General features: G+C 40.1%; 1 protein-coding gene across 8 annotated transcripts in view; it reads right to left on the reverse strand.

Annotated features, from left to right (window-relative positions):
• iqck (IQ motif containing K) overlaps nt 1-16,067 on the reverse strand; it is a 22,663-nt gene extending 6,596 nt beyond the window's left edge. For all 8 annotated transcript variants that reach the window (XM_034711554.1, XM_034711556.1, XM_034711557.1 and 5 more), the window contains exons 1-8: nt 15,940-16,067; nt 15,742-15,869; nt 15,488-15,635; nt 15,293-15,390; nt 14,867-14,919; nt 14,701-14,778; nt 12,540-12,624; nt 4,492-4,603 (exon numbers count right to left, since the gene is read on the reverse strand). In XM_034711554.1, coding sequence (XP_034567445.1) covers nt 4,492-4,603; nt 12,540-12,624; nt 14,701-14,778; nt 14,867-14,919; nt 15,293-15,390; nt 15,488-15,635; nt 15,742-15,869; nt 15,940-15,991 — 754 coding nt within the window. In that variant the 5' untranslated portion in view covers nt 15,992-16,067. The remainder of the gene's footprint in view (nt 1-4,491; nt 4,604-12,539; nt 12,625-14,700; nt 14,779-14,866; nt 14,920-15,292; nt 15,391-15,487; nt 15,636-15,741; nt 15,870-15,939) is intronic.
• Between the last annotated feature and the right edge of the window lie 2,717 nt (nt 16,068-18,784).

The raw sequence follows: 18,784 nt of genomic DNA on the forward strand, positions 1-18,784 counted from the left end.
AAGCTGCACCGGCCAAATAAACTGTGAACTTCTGACCCTGAGGTATCATTGTGTGCCCGCCCGCTCAGTCACTTCGCATTCTCGGCTTTTGTTTTTTTTTCTGTTCCTCTGACTAATTCTGATTTCAGACTGTGAAATGTGAAATGGCAGAAGAGGTATTGCATGCTGGTCTCCTCGGGTCAGATGAGACGAGTGCAGCTGTTGCCGGATTGACTTAAAGGGCATATTTGCAGTGGGGAGGTGGCTTCCCTAAATGTTTCTCTCTCCCCTCCTCTAACTCATCCTCTCTCGACCACAGTCCCAAACATAGGTCATTATCTGTCAGTGTTGGAGGGCAATGCCTGCTTCATTACATCCAAAACAACAACGGGCCAAACCAGCAAACAAACTGCGACTTCAGCATCAATCCCTTCCCCTCGCTCCGTCACTCACTCTCTGCCTGCCTCTAGCTCACACATTTCTGATTCTGATGAAGGAGTCAGAAAATGGCTTCAGTTTGGACAGACTGGGCTGACTCTCTTGTATACACACACACACACACACACACACACACACACACACACACACCACACACACACACCACACACACACACACACACACACACACATCCCTAGGCCCCCCTGCTATAATGTCAGGTCAGCAGTTGCGGTGCAGCAGCAGTCGCAGCAGCAGCTCAGTGTGTTTCTGTGGAGGAATGTTTATCAGCCCCACTCCACTGCAGTGAGCACCTTTGTTGTGTGGAATGTGTCTGTGTGTTTATGATGGTGTCATTGTTTGTGAGCCGTGAACATAACGGTGACACAACCAGCTACGCAATATTCATGGGCAACAGTGCTCAACATTTTTTTATTTCCTAGACTGATCTTTTTTCCTTACAAGAGTGTAACAGCAAAAGAAATGCTGGTGCTATGTGGCAGTGGATTTTTCACACTGCTCTGACAAAGACCATAAATAGGCATTCTTCCTTTTCTTTTTTGGCTTTTACTACATATCGGCTAAAACATGCAACCATGAACTCTGGTGGCATGTTGACTGCCTTATTGTTTTTATGCTCATGTAGTTAGCACCTCCAATTGGCCAAGTTTACTTTGGAATCTAAAGAGCCAATAAGAGAAGTGTGATTTGAGCAGTTAATCTAAGCACTGAGCACTGATACTTGTAGTGTTCACATAAAGGTTATAGCCATGCTAGCAGCTCTGTGAGGCTCTACTCTGGTACAGTGATGCTTTGAGCTAAATGCTACCAATTAATATGCTCACTAAAGTAAGTTGAGATTTATTTTGGTTTAATTTATTTTAAGTGTCTAATTTTATTGTCATCATTGAGTTCTTTAATGAAGTTCAAAAGACTTCTATTTCATATATTGCACTGCCTCTTTAAGGTTGCACAAGGTGATATGGTTTTGAGTTGAAGTGAAGGTGTCACATGAGTTAGTGCTGGGTGATACCACACTTTTATGATTCGATATGATACCGATTACTTTTTTGGCAAATTATTCAATACTCGATATCGATACTGATACTTTCAGTGATTTATTTTTTTAAGAAAATGCAACCCTTGAAAGACAAGTCCCATGACAAATACTGTTAATTGAAAAACTTTAATATGCAAATCCTTTGCTGGCCTTTTTTAAACAATTGAATACATTTAGAAAAACACATAAATAATAAATAATAAACATCCTCTATTTCAATTCTCTGAGTGGAAATCTTAAAACAGCCTCTTCACCATGACTACTGTTAAAATGACACTGTGATTATGATTATGATTATTATTATCATTATTATGATTATGTCTCTGAATTGTCGGTACAAAACTTTGGAGTAAGTTACCCTAAAAGAATCAGAAGTGACAGTGATGCATTTTTTTTCGCATTTATCAATTAATATCAATATTTTATTAGAGTAATCGATACTCAAATGAGTAGTGTGTAAACATCGATATATCGATACCACAGAATCAATACGCCCACCACTAACACGAGTTCGATGTGCTATTGTCCTATGGTGATGAAGGGTCATTAAATGCATCACGACTCACAGCAGAAGTTGTCCCTTGCTCTTTCTTCCCCACAGCCCTCAAGTAGGATTAAATTAAGTTTCTAGTAAATGCTGTTGAAGTTTACAGTTCTGAAGAGATACTTAAACATGTTACGGCGTTACACTAAGACCATGACAGCATGCTGCTGTTTAGTAGATGTTATATTTACCATGGTTACCATTTTAGTTTTGCAGGTTAGCATGCTAAAATTTGGTTAATTAGCACAACACCAGATTTCTGATGAGTCAATGTTTTTTTTCAGGAGTTACTTATTAAATATGGGCTATCACTTTGTGCCTGTGTGTATCAAAGACGAGGACAGGCAGCACCAACCACTCAAAAGTGAGGCAAAAATATTTACAGCTCCCCCTGGTGACTGCTTGCAGTTTAGTCCATAAATCCTACTTCCTCCATTACAACAGATGGAACACGGGTCAAACTAGAAAATTAAAATACACATCAAATCAATTTTACTCCAACATGGTTTGTCATGACAGTTATTTTGTACCATTGTGTACACATAATTTGATGTTTATTAGGAATGTGGCGACGGGATTGACAGCTGAGTTGACCAATGAGGCTCCAGCAGCGTTCTTTACCGGATTAGCAGAGTAGAGGAAGAACAGTGGGAGAAAACAAATCATTGGACTTTCCATGACCATTGCTGTTCTGTCAGTGAGTTAAATGGAAGTGTTTGTTAGCGGAAGGGGTGTCATGTCCGTCCTACGGTTCCAACAGACAGATTGCTTCTGCATATGCCTTGGCTCCAAAATACATCACTAGCACAATGTGTCAGCGCCGAGCGTGGAGGTCTTTTCAGAATGGGAGGAGATGGAGGTGCGTCATAGAAGTTTACAGTTAATGGTGTGGATGTGTGTGTGTGAGTGTGTGTATGTGAGTGTGTTCAAGGACAAAGTTTTGTCACTCTCAGAGAGCTCTAAAGCCAGCAAAACATCCTGGTCATGGGCCTGCATTCCCAGCTGCTCTGCTGTGTCTTTCATGTTGGCACACACACACACACACACACATGTGCGCGCACGGGCACGCGCACACACACACACACACACACCACACACACACACACACACACACACACACACACACACACACACACACACACACGCACGCGTGGACACACATTCAATCAAAAACCTGGGCACACTAACATTTTATTTGTCTCTCTCTGTCTTCACCCCCTCCCTAATCCCTCTGTATCTCTTCTCCCTCTTCACATGTATCCTCCCTCCTCTGCTGTATCTCTCAGTCATACAAACACACCCTGAGCCCTGCAGACATTTACTTTCTCTCCTTCACTTGCAATTGCTTCTCTCCATCTCCTCACTCACCTCCCTGTCTCTTTCTCTTTTCTCTGTCTCTGTGTCTGCCCTCATTCTTTCTCTGTGTCACTCCCCTCATATCCCCATTTCTCTGCTTTAACTTCAAAGCCTTGTTCAGGTGAATACTGTACCTCTGCAGTTTATGTGTCAGTGTGTGGCTGCCTGTACTGTGCAGTGGCTGATATACGTGTAGATGTGTTTTTTTTGTATAAAATACAACGTGAAGGGAATAACCCTGATCACTTCATGTCTTACTTCAAATTAAGTTCACAGGTCCACTCTTATTCAACTCGTCAAACTTAATTTCTTCATCCTCCTAAATGTTTTACTTGTAGAAGTCAATTCTCAATACATTTCAGGGGCAGCAAATTCTGTAATATTTATTTCAATGTAGCGAAAAACTGTCTATCTCTAAAATGTTAGAAACGATGCTTGAAAAAACTTTTAACCACTGTTACTTAATTATACTCATCATGCTCAACCACATTCTCATAGAGTAGGTGTCCATGCACATCCTATTCATATTTTGTACTTTTGAATTCTGTTGTTGTAATAACTGTATTTATATGAATTGTTAATTTTTTATATTCTTATGTTATTTTATTTTTAATATCAACTATTGTCTTTATATGTGTCAATTTAGTATTTTTTTTTATTAATTTTTGATATTACAACACTATTTGGGTGGAGGCTTCAAATAAGCTCTCTGAGTTTTCTGCCTCTTCCTGCACATTATATTATTCATCTTTGCTATTTTTTGTATGAATTTTCTTTTAATTGTGCAAATAATAACATAAACATAAACATGTACATTGTTGTGTACGGTTATGTATAAGTTGATGCATGGTAGCTTGTTTGTATGAATTCAAACATGAGTAAGCATTTTTTCATCCAATGAGATGCTGTTCTGAGCCATAGGAGAAAACTCAAGATCAAGGTGAAACTGTTGCTGTTGAGCCTTGGGACTTCTGTTTAGTGACACCATGCAAATGTGTGTGTGTGTGTGTGTGTGTGTGTGTGTGTGTGTGTGTGTGTGTGTGTGTGTGTGTGTGTGTGTGTGTGTGTGTGTGTGTGTGTGTGTGTGTGCGTGCGTGCGTGCGTATATGCTCTCACCTCGGCTCTCTTGCTGGGCCCAGAACTTCTCAACAGTTTTGGCAATGTCACTTTTCTCCCTCAGTTCTTTCTGCCACAGGCGCAGCTCCTGCACATCTGGGCGTGCCCTGATCTACAACACACAGACACACACGTATAGAGCTTGCATTATCAATATCTATTATGAAGGGTAAGCTGCTAGTCTAGAGGGATTTTCTGATTTGTTCTCTACATGCATAAGTACTTTTTCTGACCAAGTATGTTGGCTTGCTTTCTTTTAACAATCAAACAAATCACTCACAGTTAATCTTTGCAGTGGAAAATGTCAACAAAGCTTGTTTCAGTAGCATGCTGTATACCTCTGCCTGGCTCCTTCCTGACAGCAGCAGTTATAGGCATTAAAAACCACTTAATAGAAATCATCAGTTTTGATACTAATGGTCTTGTTTGTTTTGTAGGTCACACAGGTATCAGTATTCATTTCTGTCTGTTTCATAACCTACTTAAAAGGTCCTCTCAGGAGCTTTGACAAGCAAGAGCAGTCTAATGCCTCTTTTTTCACTCCTGAAAGGAGCTCTGCCCCCCCGAATTTGCTAAAGTTGCTCTTTCACACGTGTTTCTCACAGCTTGAAGGCTTCCCTGTTGGGTGGTGGGAAGGCAAGGGCATTGCATTAAAAGCACGCCGCAGATGTTGCATTGTAATGTGACACGATACAACATGATCGTAGACGAAGCAATAGTTGCTTACGCAATGATGACAGTTTTGCACTTATATAAATGTCACCTGCCAAAGGATGGGTGTACAGACGCTGTCTCTGTTCTCATCTTGGAAATAATTCTTCTTCGACCTCAGATGTTTTATTCATCTTGTTCTGTGTTGCTCCCTCTGGGTTGTATGATATAAATGTCCTCAGCCCCGCCCACTCGCTCACAATGAAATTTCTTGAATATTTCCTGCTGTGCTCATCCAAATTTCACATAGAAATTGAACTGAAGGGGGCTGCTGGAAAATGTCCAGGTAAAGTTGGAGTGTAAATTTCAGCTGTTTGCATCCAGCTCACACTGAAAATTGACATTTAGATGTAAGGAGTTTTGCGCTTGTGTAAATACAGCTTTAAAAGCAGTCACTGGCTAGATGACCATGTAATCCTCAGGGCAATCAAATGTACCTGATCTTAACAATGGTAAAAGATGTTTTAAAATGTGATCTGTAAATCATTTTTAATACCATGTTACAAAACCACAACCCACTAACTTGCTAACCTTAACCCGCAAATGTATACACTCTTTTTGTCTACATCCCTAATAAAATCCATTTCATATTCAAATATGGAATTGTGGAACTGTGTCTAAAAGGGTCCCTTCTGCAGATAAAAAACGTCACTGTTGATGTTAATGAAGCGTGTAAGGATGTAAAACCCTGTGTGTCCACATAGGTGGGTAAAATGGGTCACATTCTGCTGTAGGTTCATGATGTCATGCTGACTCTGATTCCTCTTTCTCTTCAAGTCTGGTGTTAGCATAAGTTACGCTTTTGTTCTAAAAGGAAACCCCTGTAGTTGACATGTGTGTTTGTGTGTAGGCTGCAGGCTTTATGGAGGGATTACTAAACTGAATCACTGATTTAAATGAATAGGAAATATCCCCAAAGAGCTCAATCTCTTTTTCTGTTTTTATCTCCTCCTCCTACTGCTACTCCCCCACTGACTCTTCCTCTTTCTTCCATCCTTGTCCTCTCTCTCCTCCCTTAGAACATTGTATCCTCTCTTCCTGTTTTATACTTTCAATTCTCCTTCTCTCCCAACACTCCTCTTTCTAGTCTTGTTTTCCTCTCCCGAGTGCCTACTTGAATGGCCTCAATGGCGTTGCTGTTAGCAGTGGGTATGAAATTGGGGCTGTTATATAAGCCTTGTGATGGGTGGAGGAATGGGTTAGACTAGCGTGCTTCAATAGTTAATTTAGCGGGTGTCACGGCGCTGCAACAGCCCCTCTGCTGATGGGAGCAAACCATAGAAATGGAAATGAGGGGTGAGGGTCAGGAGGAGTGAGGGGGGTGGAGCCTGTTGTGTTTGCTCACCATCTCTTGTGTTCGTCTTATTTGTGTGTCTGTGTGGCCATTTCTACTCTGTGTCACTTTCAATTGGTGTCCTGCAGAAACCTCATACCTTTCGGTTCTTCTTCTGTTGCTAAATGATGGAAATGCTTCACGGCAGTTGCAGCCATGAGACGGTTATTTTTTAATGTGACACAGCGGGAAAAATGGTTAATTGTAACTTCTTGGAAAGCTTGCTTTTTGGGCATATATGCTTTGTGCTGGTTGCTGACAGTGTGTGTGTATGACAGTCAGAGACAAAGAGCTTGAGTTGAATGTGAATGCATAAGAGCTTTGAAGCCTGTCTGTGTGCATCAACACAGCTGATTAGCAGGGGTGTGGTGTTATTGTTTTGGCTCTGTGTTTGTGCATCCCTCAATGTTGTGTGAGATTATTTATAACCTCAAATCTGATTTACAATGCAAAATAAAGCCCCTTCTCTCATCCAATCATCCTAGTATGAATCATTGCTTCACCTTGAATACTACAGTGTGTTGTTGCTATAATTGTCCGAGTCAGTGAGCCGGCATTAGTATGCTTGTGAGTCAGTCTTCATAATGTGTGCTTGCATGAAAGTAAGGATTACAGTGATTACAATGTTTTTATGGCTAAAATAAAATACTGCATTCATTCACCTGCATTATTTGGCATGCAAAAGCACAAATGTGTGCACAACTCACATACTGCAAATTGATACCTTGGTATAATAAATATCTTGATATTTGGATGTTTGAATAATTCATATTTAAACAATCTTTTTAAAAGCTCATCATCAAACTGCAAAAAAGTAGTAGCTAGGTTTAAGATTTCACAGATTTTTTACTTTTGTGTTTACTTTGAAACAAGAAAAACCCTCCAATGGTTTTCAAGGCTTCAATAAAGATTTGAAATGAAATGAAAATCACACAAAAGCACAAAACACACAACAAAAATAGAAGCTTCAACTCTCCAATCCGTCAAAGCTGACACCAACAGCAGCACAATCAGAGTCCCCCCCACAAGAATGTGCACTCTGTTTCTCACACACACTTCAATCCCACTGCACAGCCTTTCAAGCTGCCTGTGTGACTGAGCTCCTCTCCCAGTCTCACACTCTGCAGCAGCACAATGCTTTCTGTTTGGAGGAACCGGCTGCAGTCACTTCAGTAGCCACACTGACAGGCTGCATAAAGACACAGCTTCACACTCCATTTAAGAAACCGATCCAACATGTTTTTGTTGACTGATGCCTCCATTGAGGCTCGACCACCACCGCAACCTGAGATCTGATTCATGTGTTTGTAGTGAGGCACATTTAATGGTAGCAATATGACTATTCTTTGATTCAATTTAAAGTCCTACCTATATTACAGATTAAAGGGGATATCAAAGGACAGAACTACCTGACCCCATGTCCATTCAGTCCTCGGACACTGTGCCCCTGCAGCCTCTCGGCAGAAGGGGGAAGTGAGGACAAAAAGAGCCTTCGGCCCCTGTGTGTCCTGAGTGCCTTTGACATATTTTCTGCATGAGTGTCACTGCACTTGGCCCATCAGTGTTTAAACTGTGGACCTCAAATTAAACCATTCATCTAGCCTACTCCTGCACTCAGATCATTCAGCTGGAATCTCAGACCTACTTCTGCAGTGGACTACACAGCTCTCAGGGTGAGTGTGTGTGAGATTCTTTCAAACAGCTCTATTAGTTTATGTCAAGAAGAGTACACACATTGGGTTACTCACTGTGTCCCACTTTCACACAATAACTGAGCCTGCGAGCCCAAGATGATTTTCCTCTGATGTGTTCCACTGTATTCACATTCAATTCTAAATGATTCATTAAACAATAAAACCAATTTGACTCATTCATTGTTTTGTTTTAAATTGTTATTCTGAGGAACAAAAATCTTCAAGCTTCCTGCAAGTTTAACCAAGACTTGTGAATACTAGCTGCAGAAATTGTATGTGCCAATGTATAATGTGAGCTAATTCAACTTGCTGCTTCATATTTACAATACAGGCCTGAGACTGATCACAATTTTTACAGCTGACTCCCAGAACTCAAGATCAGCAGAATACAGGAGGAACTCTTGGAGGAGACATAAGAGACAGGAACACGAGTCGTTAAACTTTGCATAACTTTATAAGTCTGTTTCGAACTGACAAAAGAACATGTTCTGCTGACGACTGTGTCAACCTGAGGGATCTTTACACTTGAATCCATAAGTTCAATGTGAGTTTGGTTTGTGGAAGGGCTGGGACTGTAACACTGCAGCTCCATAAGCTGATATCTACTACTAGGGATGTACATTTTAAGTATTTTCCATGATAGATTTTTGGAAATGTCAACGATCAAATATCGATTAATCAATAAAAAAAACATTATTTTTCTTATGTCAAAAACAAGGCCAAATACGTTTTTCCCCCCTAATTCATATTTTCTACAGCAACAAAATGCATATAACTGATGGTATTGAATACGGGTACATGTTTAATGCGGCAGAAAAGCTCAAACAGCTCTGATGTTGCTGGTCTGCAAACATAGTGTACTAGCAATTCCCAACAGTCTGTTGGCTTTGTATCTAAAGGTAGGGAAAGGTCCTGTTTAAAGTTATCAGCCTTTGTGTCCGTATCGTTGTTGGCAGCAGTTGTGCATTGATCCTCTTTAAAAAGTGCACGTGGAGACCTGACGTCTCCGCTGTGCGCAACACCTTTAACAGCTGATTCACATCGAAACATGCTTTAAACTTAAAACACCTCCCTGATAGCTGAATGTTATATGAGACCACATGATGTTTGTTCCACGTGACGGAAAATTGAAAACTAAATGCATGTTTCAAGTAATTTCTTGACAATCAATTAATCGATAATCGATTAATTGTGTACATCCCTATCTACTACCCCAAATCTGGCTATAAATGTGCAGTATGTCAGCAAACATTCTTGGGTTATTTTGGCTTCACTATTGTTCAATGGGAAGGGTTAGAGTTATGTTGTCCATATTTTGAAAGCCAATCTGCCAAACTCTGTAAAAAAAATAAAAAGGGAACAAATTATCAACTTTATGTTAGACAACCCATGTCTGACTCCACTGATGAAAATCTGACTTGAGTACAGCCTTTAACTTCTCATCAAAGCCTTTATCACACCGCTATCCTTTACAGGTCAGCACTGTGCTCGGGCCAAGAGAAGGCCAACTGTAGAGCGTCCATTTCATAAATCTCTAAATACAGACAGTGGAAAAGAGCATAATAAATTCCTGCTTTGCTGCTTGACCACCAATTCCCTGTATTGACTGCCTAATTGTACAGCCTATTTATTACACAGTAGCCGCTATAGTGCAACTCAGCTTGCAAGACTTGAGAGCCTTTGAGGTTTTAGTGAGCAGGCGAGCATGTATGTGTGTGTGTACATATGTGTGCATTACAGTAGCAGGCATGGATGAATGGATTAGAGCTAGGCTGAGGCCCACAGTCTAAAGAAGATTATGTAATATGTTTAGACCCATCAGCTCTTTATGGTTTTGAGTGAAACAACAGACGATTGCATTGTCTGGGCCATAGATGTGTGAGCGCGCGCGTGTGCGTGTGTGGGTGTTTCTGTGGGTACGTGCTGTACCACTGCTCTTCCTCCGTCCTCAATATGTTTGGATGAATCACATTAATAATGGAGGGATAAAGCTCCAATCTGCAAAAGTACCCTCCTTCTCTGCTTCCTGGCCTTCAGTCTGTCTGTCTTTCTTACCAACACACATGCACGCATACTCACACACACACACACTCTCTGCAGTCAGCGCTGCGTCAGGCGGGTTATATAACAGCAGAGGGTGTAAGAGTGCGGGGGAAAGAGGGGGTGTGGTTGAAGAGAACAGGGTATACTGATAGATAAAGACGTTATGATTGTAATCATATCACAATAATTAACATCACAATAACTTGATATTTATGTATTTCAAGAGTTGTTTAAGTACCAAAACACCAAACATAAAAGTTACATTCATCATCCAGTCAAATTAGTTTTTCTACAACTAAATCCTATAATCCTATTACACTTGTATAAACCCTCAAAAATATTCTCAAGTGTTTAAAAACCTCACACTCTGGCAGATTAAGATGAAATGTAGCTTGTCATTGTTCAGGGAGATTTTAAATCTGTGAGCTTAGATATCTTAATGAGAGTTTGTAAGATTATATTTTTAATGGAGACTGTAAATCCTAACGCTACATGCCAGCAGACACACACAGCACCAAATGAAGTTATACAGCGCATCAGTGCTGCACAGCAGACTCTGTTTGTGTTGATGTCCCTGTCTCTCCTCGGCTGCCCAATGAGCTGTTAACTGTTCTTGTCTCAGGAGTCGAGGTAACAGCAGCTATGACACACAACAACGCCTGCATGAGGACTTTGTGACTACCCGAAATATCCCCCACCCTGTGTATCTTGAATAAATGATGATCCCGAGAGGCCTTTCCTCAACTTTGCACCCTGATTGTTGTGCGTTCACAGCCTTCCTGTGTTTCTCAGACGCTCCAGAGCTTCACCTCTTCCCCTTTCTTATACCACGGCTGCATTTCCCTCCATCTTACCCAATTCCTAATCATCATCTTGTTTTTTTCCCCATTTTTTCTATATCTATATATACAAAAACATTGCTGACATAGCCTGAGAGTAACCTTTCAGATACATCATCCCACCGTATCACAACTGTCTCTTTCTGGTTCTGTCCCTCTGCCTGTGAGCCCCTTGGGGTGCTGGGCTGCAGTGCTATCAGTGGCCCTGCTGAACCTCTCTTTGCACAGTGAGGTCAGGTAGCTCACTGCTGCCACCCCATGTGAGAAGAAGAAAGTTAGATATTTTTTTGTTGCAGAGAAAAAAGTAAGCGTTGCCATCTGCTGGTGAACAAGGAATCAAAACCTAAATGTGCTCTTATACTATATGACATGTTGGAAAACATCTTTTACTGCACACACTCACAAACTCAACGATAAACAGAAATGTATCTAATTGAACGTTATATTGTTTGTTCTCAATAGTTTGTGCAGCAAGACTGCAAAATTAGGAGCTTCTGCTGAGACAAACAAAAAACGTAACCCCTGCTTTCATCTTGACAACACATCAGACACAGGCTTTATCTGTGTGTGAAGTCAAATCTCTGCTGTTTGCCTCTGGTAGTGTCTGTTTATGTCTATTTATATCCCAGCACAGAGCACTTCAACGCCCACACAGGAAGGAATTAAAGCTCGACATCAGTGATGACATAATCAAGCTGAAATGAAATTGCAGTCCTTGTGGAAGTAAGGCTTTTCAGCTGGATGGTATTATACAACAAGATCACACTTTGGGCCAATGCACTTGCAGCATTGCGCCTATTGTAACCTAAAAGACACATACACTCGCACAGCTGCAGGCAGCTAGCATGGTTTGTGGGATAACTGCAGGGTTCCCCTTACTTCTGTATCCCATTTTTTTCCTCACAGTAACTCAAATGTTGTACTGCAGGTTAAAGAAATATTTTTACTTTTTCTCTCGATTTTAAATCTGAATTTATTCAGATTTCTTTTGACTTTAGAATTTGATTTCCATTTTTTCTTATGCTATGTAAGGCTCCTGACATTCATTTTCTTATCTGCAGATCAAGACCTGTCACATAAAGTATTTTATTTATTTTATTTAATTCTGTACTCTGTGCAATAACGTGCAATACACTGTGCAATATCCCTGCCACTTTAACATCCTGTATATAATACCTTCATTCCCAGTGCTTTTGTACATAGCGAACTGTAACTATTCTAGCTTTCTGTATATACTTATTATTAATCAAATTTATATCATTTAATTTATATTTATATCTTATTTTATTCCTTCTTTCTATTAATATTTAGACTTTTTCATACTGTATATTAGAACATTCTGTAACAACTGAATTTCCCCCCTGGATAAATAAAGTATTTCTGATTCTGATTCTGATTATGACAGAAAGTCTCAAATGCTCAGTGTACCTTGTATCCCCTCCAGAAGGCCTGGATGAGCAGAGCAGCCTGATCCTCACTCAGCAGCAGGAACAGAGGGATGGGAGGCCTGGGACTGAATATTATTTGTGGAAAAGAGATGTTACAGAGCAGAAAGATGCTTCACCTCACATGCATCAGAAAAATATCATGGATATGTGTTCGTCCTGTTTGTGAGTTTTTGTAATTTGAATATTTTTTTTTTATGATTCTTTGAAAAAAGAGAAGATTTGTTCTGTCCATGCTCTAAAAATAGTGAGAAGTGAGAAACCTTGTTACAAGGAAAAAAAACCAATATGCAATATATACATTCCAAACAAAACAGAGGAGTTATTTGCACTGAAATACAATTGATCTGCAGGTAACAACTCTAGTGCTTCTGTCTTAGTTTACTGTTGGTGGAACATTTCAAGACAAGTTAATTGGGGTTGACTGGTCTTAGGCGTAAAAATGTTAAACCCAAATTCAGAAATCACAGAATTTGAAGTCAGTGGTCAGGAGGGAGTCTCCAGGATATTGATCTGTAGCTAAGGAATATCTCCAAAAGTAACTCAGGTAAAAATATGTATGTATATATGTATGTATATACAGTGGGGCAAAAAAGTATTTAGTCAGCCACTGATTTTGCAAGTTCTCCCACTTAGAAAGATGAGAGAGGTCTGTAATTTTCATCAGACATACACTTCAACTATGAGAGACAAAATGAGAAAAAAAATCCAGGAAATCCCATTGTAGGATTTTTAAAGAATTTATTTGTAAATTATGGTGGAAAATAAGTATTTGGTCACCCACAAACAAGCAAGATTTCTGGCTCTCACAGACCTGTAACTTCTTATTTAAGAAGCTCTTCTGTCCTCTACTTGTTACCTGTATTAATGGCACCTGTTTGAACTCGTTATCTGTATAAAAGACACCTGTCCACATCCTCAAACAGTCAGACTCCAAACTCAACCATGGCCAAGACCAACGAGCTGTCGAAGGACACCAGGATGAAAATTGTGGACCTGCACCAGGCTGGGAAGAGTGAATCTACAATAGGCAAGCAGGTTGGTGTGAATAAATCAACTGTGGGAGCAATTATAAGAAAATGGAAAACATACAAGACCATTGATAATCTCCCTCGATCTGGGGCCCCACGCAAGATCTCATCCCGTGGGGTCAAAATGATCATTAGAACGGTAAGCAAAAATCCCAGAACTACACACGAGGGACCTGATGAATGACCTGCAGGGAGCTGGGACCAAAGTAACAAAGGCTACCATCAGTAACACTACGCCGAGGGGGACTCAAATCCTGCAGCGCCAGGCGTGTCCCCCTGCTTAAGCCAGTACATGTCCAGGCCCGTCTGAAGTTTGCCAGAGAGCATATGGATGATCCAGAAGAGGATTGGGAGAATATCATGTGGTCAGATGAAACCAAAATAGAACTTTTTGGTAAAAACTCAACTCGTCGTGTTTGGAGGAAGAAAAATGCTGAGTTGCATCCCAAGAACACCATACCTACTGTGAAACATGGGGGTGGAAACCTCATGCTTTGGGGCTGTTTTTCTGCAAAGGGGACAGGACGACTGATCCGTGTTAAGGGAAGAACGAACGGGGCCATGTATCGTGAGATTTTAAGCCAAAACCTCCTTCCATCAGTGAGAGCATTGAAGATGGAACGTGCCTGGGTCTTCCAGCATGACAATGATCTCAAACACACCGCTCGGGGAACAAAGGAGTGGCTCCGTAAAAAGCATTTCAAGGTCCTGGAGTGGCCTAGCCAGTCTCCAGACCTCAACCCCGTAGAAAATTTGTGGAGGGAGTTGAAAGTCCGTGTTGCCCAGCGACAGCCCCAAAGACTTACAGGAAACGTTTGACCTCTGTCATTGCCAACAAAGGTTATGTTACAAAGTATTGAGTTGAACTTTTGTTATTGACCAAATACTTATTTTCCACCATAATTTACAAATAAATTCTTTAAAAATCCTAGAATGTGATTTCCTGGATTTTTTTTTTCTCATTTTGTCTCTCATAGTTGAAGTGTACCTCTGATGAAAATTACAGACCTCTCTCATCTTTCTAAGTGGGAGAACTTGCAAAATCAGTGGCTGACTAAATACTTTTTTGCCCCACTGTATATATGTATATAAACCACAGTTGGGGAGACTCACTGCTTGATGAGCCAGTTCTTGACAAAGGGGATGTCATGAAAGGTCACCTGGGCCTGCTCCTGCCTGTAAGGATTGTTGCTGAGACAAAGAAAAAATGCCAAATAGATGACTCAATTTTTTTAAATTCAAAAACATGACCCCAAAAATAAAGGGTGAGGTCTCTTACTTGTAGAGCCACTCTGTCAGGAAATCGCAGGGGTCAAATGTTGTTCTTTTTCTCTGCAACACAAAAGAAAGCAATGTTAACCATGTATCACACAAAGAGAAGACTTCAGCAATACTTAGACTCTATACAAGAGTGAATGAAGAAATATTTTTGATATATATCTGTTTTTCATTTTGTAAGATGATTATATGATTTAAAAGTAAAATCTTCATCTAATATGTAACAACAAATAAAAGCTGTAGAGTGAGTGTGATCAAGTACAAAATGTAATATTAAAGTCTGATTTATTTTAGATATAATGAAGTAAAAAAAGTCCAGGGAAATGTAAAATCTAACTTAAAAAAATACTCCCAATCTAAACACTTATTGGTCATTTTATCAACTTTTTTTGTTGTTTTTTGGGTATTTTTCAGAATTAATTCAGACCTCAAAACAGCCACGCTTCTGGGCTTCCTCTAGCAAAGCTTCCAGTCCAGGCAACAACACTGGAAACACTCTTCTTTCCAAAACCTGTAGGACAGGACCTGCCAGAGAAACACATTTATCCAGTATGTACAGACAAAAAAACGAGAGATGTTTGCATGCAATTGCAACCTGCAGAGCAAAACCAATTTATCTTACTTGATTGTAGTTTTGGTGACAATGATTCAGCTGCTGACAGATACCCCTGACTTGAAGGACGAGGTTTTTCTAACACGGAGTAACCAGCAAGAGCAGGGTGACCAAGGAGGGGGTCGAAGTCTCTGAGAGGGTCATCATCCACAGACACCTAATGAATCCAAGGATTGATTATATCAGATGATTTCTAAGATCCACACTGATTAAAGAAACGAGTAAATAATAAGAGACTTATTTTACTTGGCAGATATGTTAACCTTGGCTGTGGTGAGTCCATAGAAGACCGGGGAGTGCGTACTAGCGCTGTACTGTGAGATCAGGGTGTTAACTGAGCTGTCATCTGTCCACACAGCACAGGGAGGACGGGGCTGCTCCGCTTCATACTCTGCGAAAGAAAAATAAATTTGTATCTTATTCATTTAATTATGAACAAAACATTAACATGATCTTCTTACCTTCGCACACTTGTTGCCAAAGTGACTTCTTGGCACCGATTGTTTTCGCCATAGTTGTGCCTGTTCGCTGCAAGTGGTTGCCAGGGACTCGCTGGTTGCCAAGGAAGTGGTCATGGCAGGGACCTACGCTCGGGACGTCAGGAGGAACTGAAATATAAAAATAAATACAAAATATAAAAATAAATAAAAAGAATACAAAAATTAAAATAGAAAACGTCAGGAGGAACTAAAATAAAATAAAAATCATAAAATAAAAAAGGTCAAGAGGAACACAAATAAATACAAAAAATTAAAAATACAAAAAATAATAAATAAATATAAAAATAAATAAATAAATAAAATAATAAATGTGAGGAGGAACATTTAATATTTAATATTCATATTAAATATTTAATATTTTTTACAGTCTATGGGAGGAACTGGAAAGTAATGTGGGTTAAAAAAAAGAAGAAAAGAAGGAATAAGTGTTCATTAGCGAAAATGAAGAATGACTAAATAAAAGGTCCAACTGATTTTTAGCAACTATGCAAACATGAGCAGTTTCCCAAAATTAATGAGAGGCACCCTACTGCAGGCAAGATGGCGCCGCCACAACATCCACACCGGAAGTCCATACCGGAAGTCCATACCGGAAGTGATTCTTTAACCCCCTCTCTACCCAATGCCGGATGCTTCGAACTGGAAGTTTCTTCTTCGTGTAGCGTATTGATTGCATTAGTCTGTCGCTGCTAAATCAATTAGCAGAAAGCTAATTGTGATAGAGAGAGTGAGTGAGAGAGATCCCGCTGTGTATGAAGAACAGAATAATGTAGAGTGTTAGTGTGTGTGGGGGGAGGGGATGAGAAGGAAAAGACTGTAAGTAAGAGGGAAAATACACTCAAGCTGTACACAGAGATCTATATTCACCACAAAAACAACAGAGGCTCCCCAGGATTGTGTACTGTACATCTATCATCAGTGGCTGACAGTGGTGCCTCAAGTTGAAATATTTTAGTCCTAATATTTTATGTTGATTTGGAGTTTGTCTAGTCATTCTAATTGAAGGTTCCAACTTCAATGTTTTCATGGACGCCAAATAAAGTGATCTTGTTAAGACATTGGTGTACATGCATCAAGCATTCAATCTGAATAAAACTGTTTGACAAGCTCAGAGTGTTTACGCCCATCTAATGTCTCAAAATAGAAGGAGAAACCATTCCCTCCGTTTGTTCTTGTGGTTAATGAACACCCCTGTCACTGTGTCATTGTAACGTGTTACAAATTATGTTAAAAAAGAAACAGTCACCACACACCTCTACATTTTCCTCCTCCACTCGCCCCTGCACCATAGATAACATTCTGCTCTTCTCTCGTGACTGTGGATCTACTCTGGATCTGTATTTCATTCATTCATTAATCTATACATGTGATCACATAGGCAGACAGCATGCAAGGTAATTTGGAACAAACACTACAGCAAACTGTACTGAGGTACAGTCAGGCTAACACAACATAAAATAACATATGACCCAGACAAAACAAGAGAGGCATATGCAGATGTCATCACGGCAGCATCATAATCAGCTTTAAGTATTTCAACACACACTCGGAACAAAAGGCTGTGCATGGCTGAGACGTTAACACTATAACTTAGTGATTCGTGCAGGCTTCTAAGTAACTTGAATTCTCAACAGCCTATACACTTTTGGAGTCAATCAACTAGTCAATAATACTGATACGATTAAAATGTAAGTGCAAAAAAGTTAATAGAATTACGCGTAAACCTACGTGTTTTTGAAGGCTTTTATTTTGCGTTCACGTTCCTGTTTTTCAAGGCTTTTATTTTTGTAACTTCCGGTGTGGGTGTTATTGCAACGTTTTTAGCTTTGTAACTTCCGGTATGGACTTCCGGTATGGACTTCCGGTGTGGATGTTGTGGCGGCGCCATCTTGCCTGCAGTAGGGTACTCTTGAAATTAATTGCAGAATGCGTTACCTTAAACATACAACAAAATCAGCCTACGTATTTAAAAAAAAACATCCATTAGTCTAGCATGTGCTTTCTCCGTGACCCCGTTTACATTTGTGTCGACACACAATAAAATACGTTAATTTCTTCAGCTATCCGTAAACAAACGAGCTCTTATGAGCAGCCCATATAAGCTTTATCTAAGTCGTTCCAATACTCACTACTAGAGGGCAGCAGTTATCTTTCTTCAGTCAAAGCATGTTTGTCTTTTCAATACAAACTCTTTCTAGTGGAAATCCCGTTGAAATTAAGTGGATGAATCTTTAGTGAACTACCTATGCTGTGTTTCTCAACATAAAATAATCTTGTTACATATTTGCATTAGAAACTTGTATCATAAATCCAGAATTACAATTTTGTTTATATATGATCTTACTCATAATTTGACCCATTTATTCAACTTAGCAAAAGTGGGTCATAATTAGACTCTTGTTTATACACAGGTTGGCCATAACATTATAATCACCTGCCTACTATGATGTTGCCCCCCGCCCCTCTTGTAAGGTCAGGACATTGACTCCACTAGACCTCTGAAGGTATTCTGTTGTATCTGGCATCAAGACGCGAGCAGCAAGTCCTCAAACTACTGGAAGTTGTGAAGTTGTGAGGTGACCACCTTCCTTGGTACAGTTCTGATGCTCAGGTGCCCATTGTAGAAGCTTTTAGTCGTGGATGGGGGTCAGCATGGACACCTTTACTAATCTGTAGCTACACAACTCCTACAAAACAAACTGTGATGCTCTGTGTTCTGGCACCTTTCTATCAGAATCAGCACTCACTTTTTCAGCTCCAGTGGCTCTTCTGTTGGATCGGACCAGAACTTCACTTCTCACACAAA

Source organism: Notolabrus celidotus, chromosome 20 (assembly GCF_009762535.1).
Source record: "Notolabrus celidotus isolate fNotCel1 chromosome 20, fNotCel1.pri, whole genome shotgun sequence".
Lineage (NCBI taxonomy): Eukaryota > Metazoa > Chordata > Actinopteri > Labriformes > Labridae > Notolabrus > Notolabrus celidotus.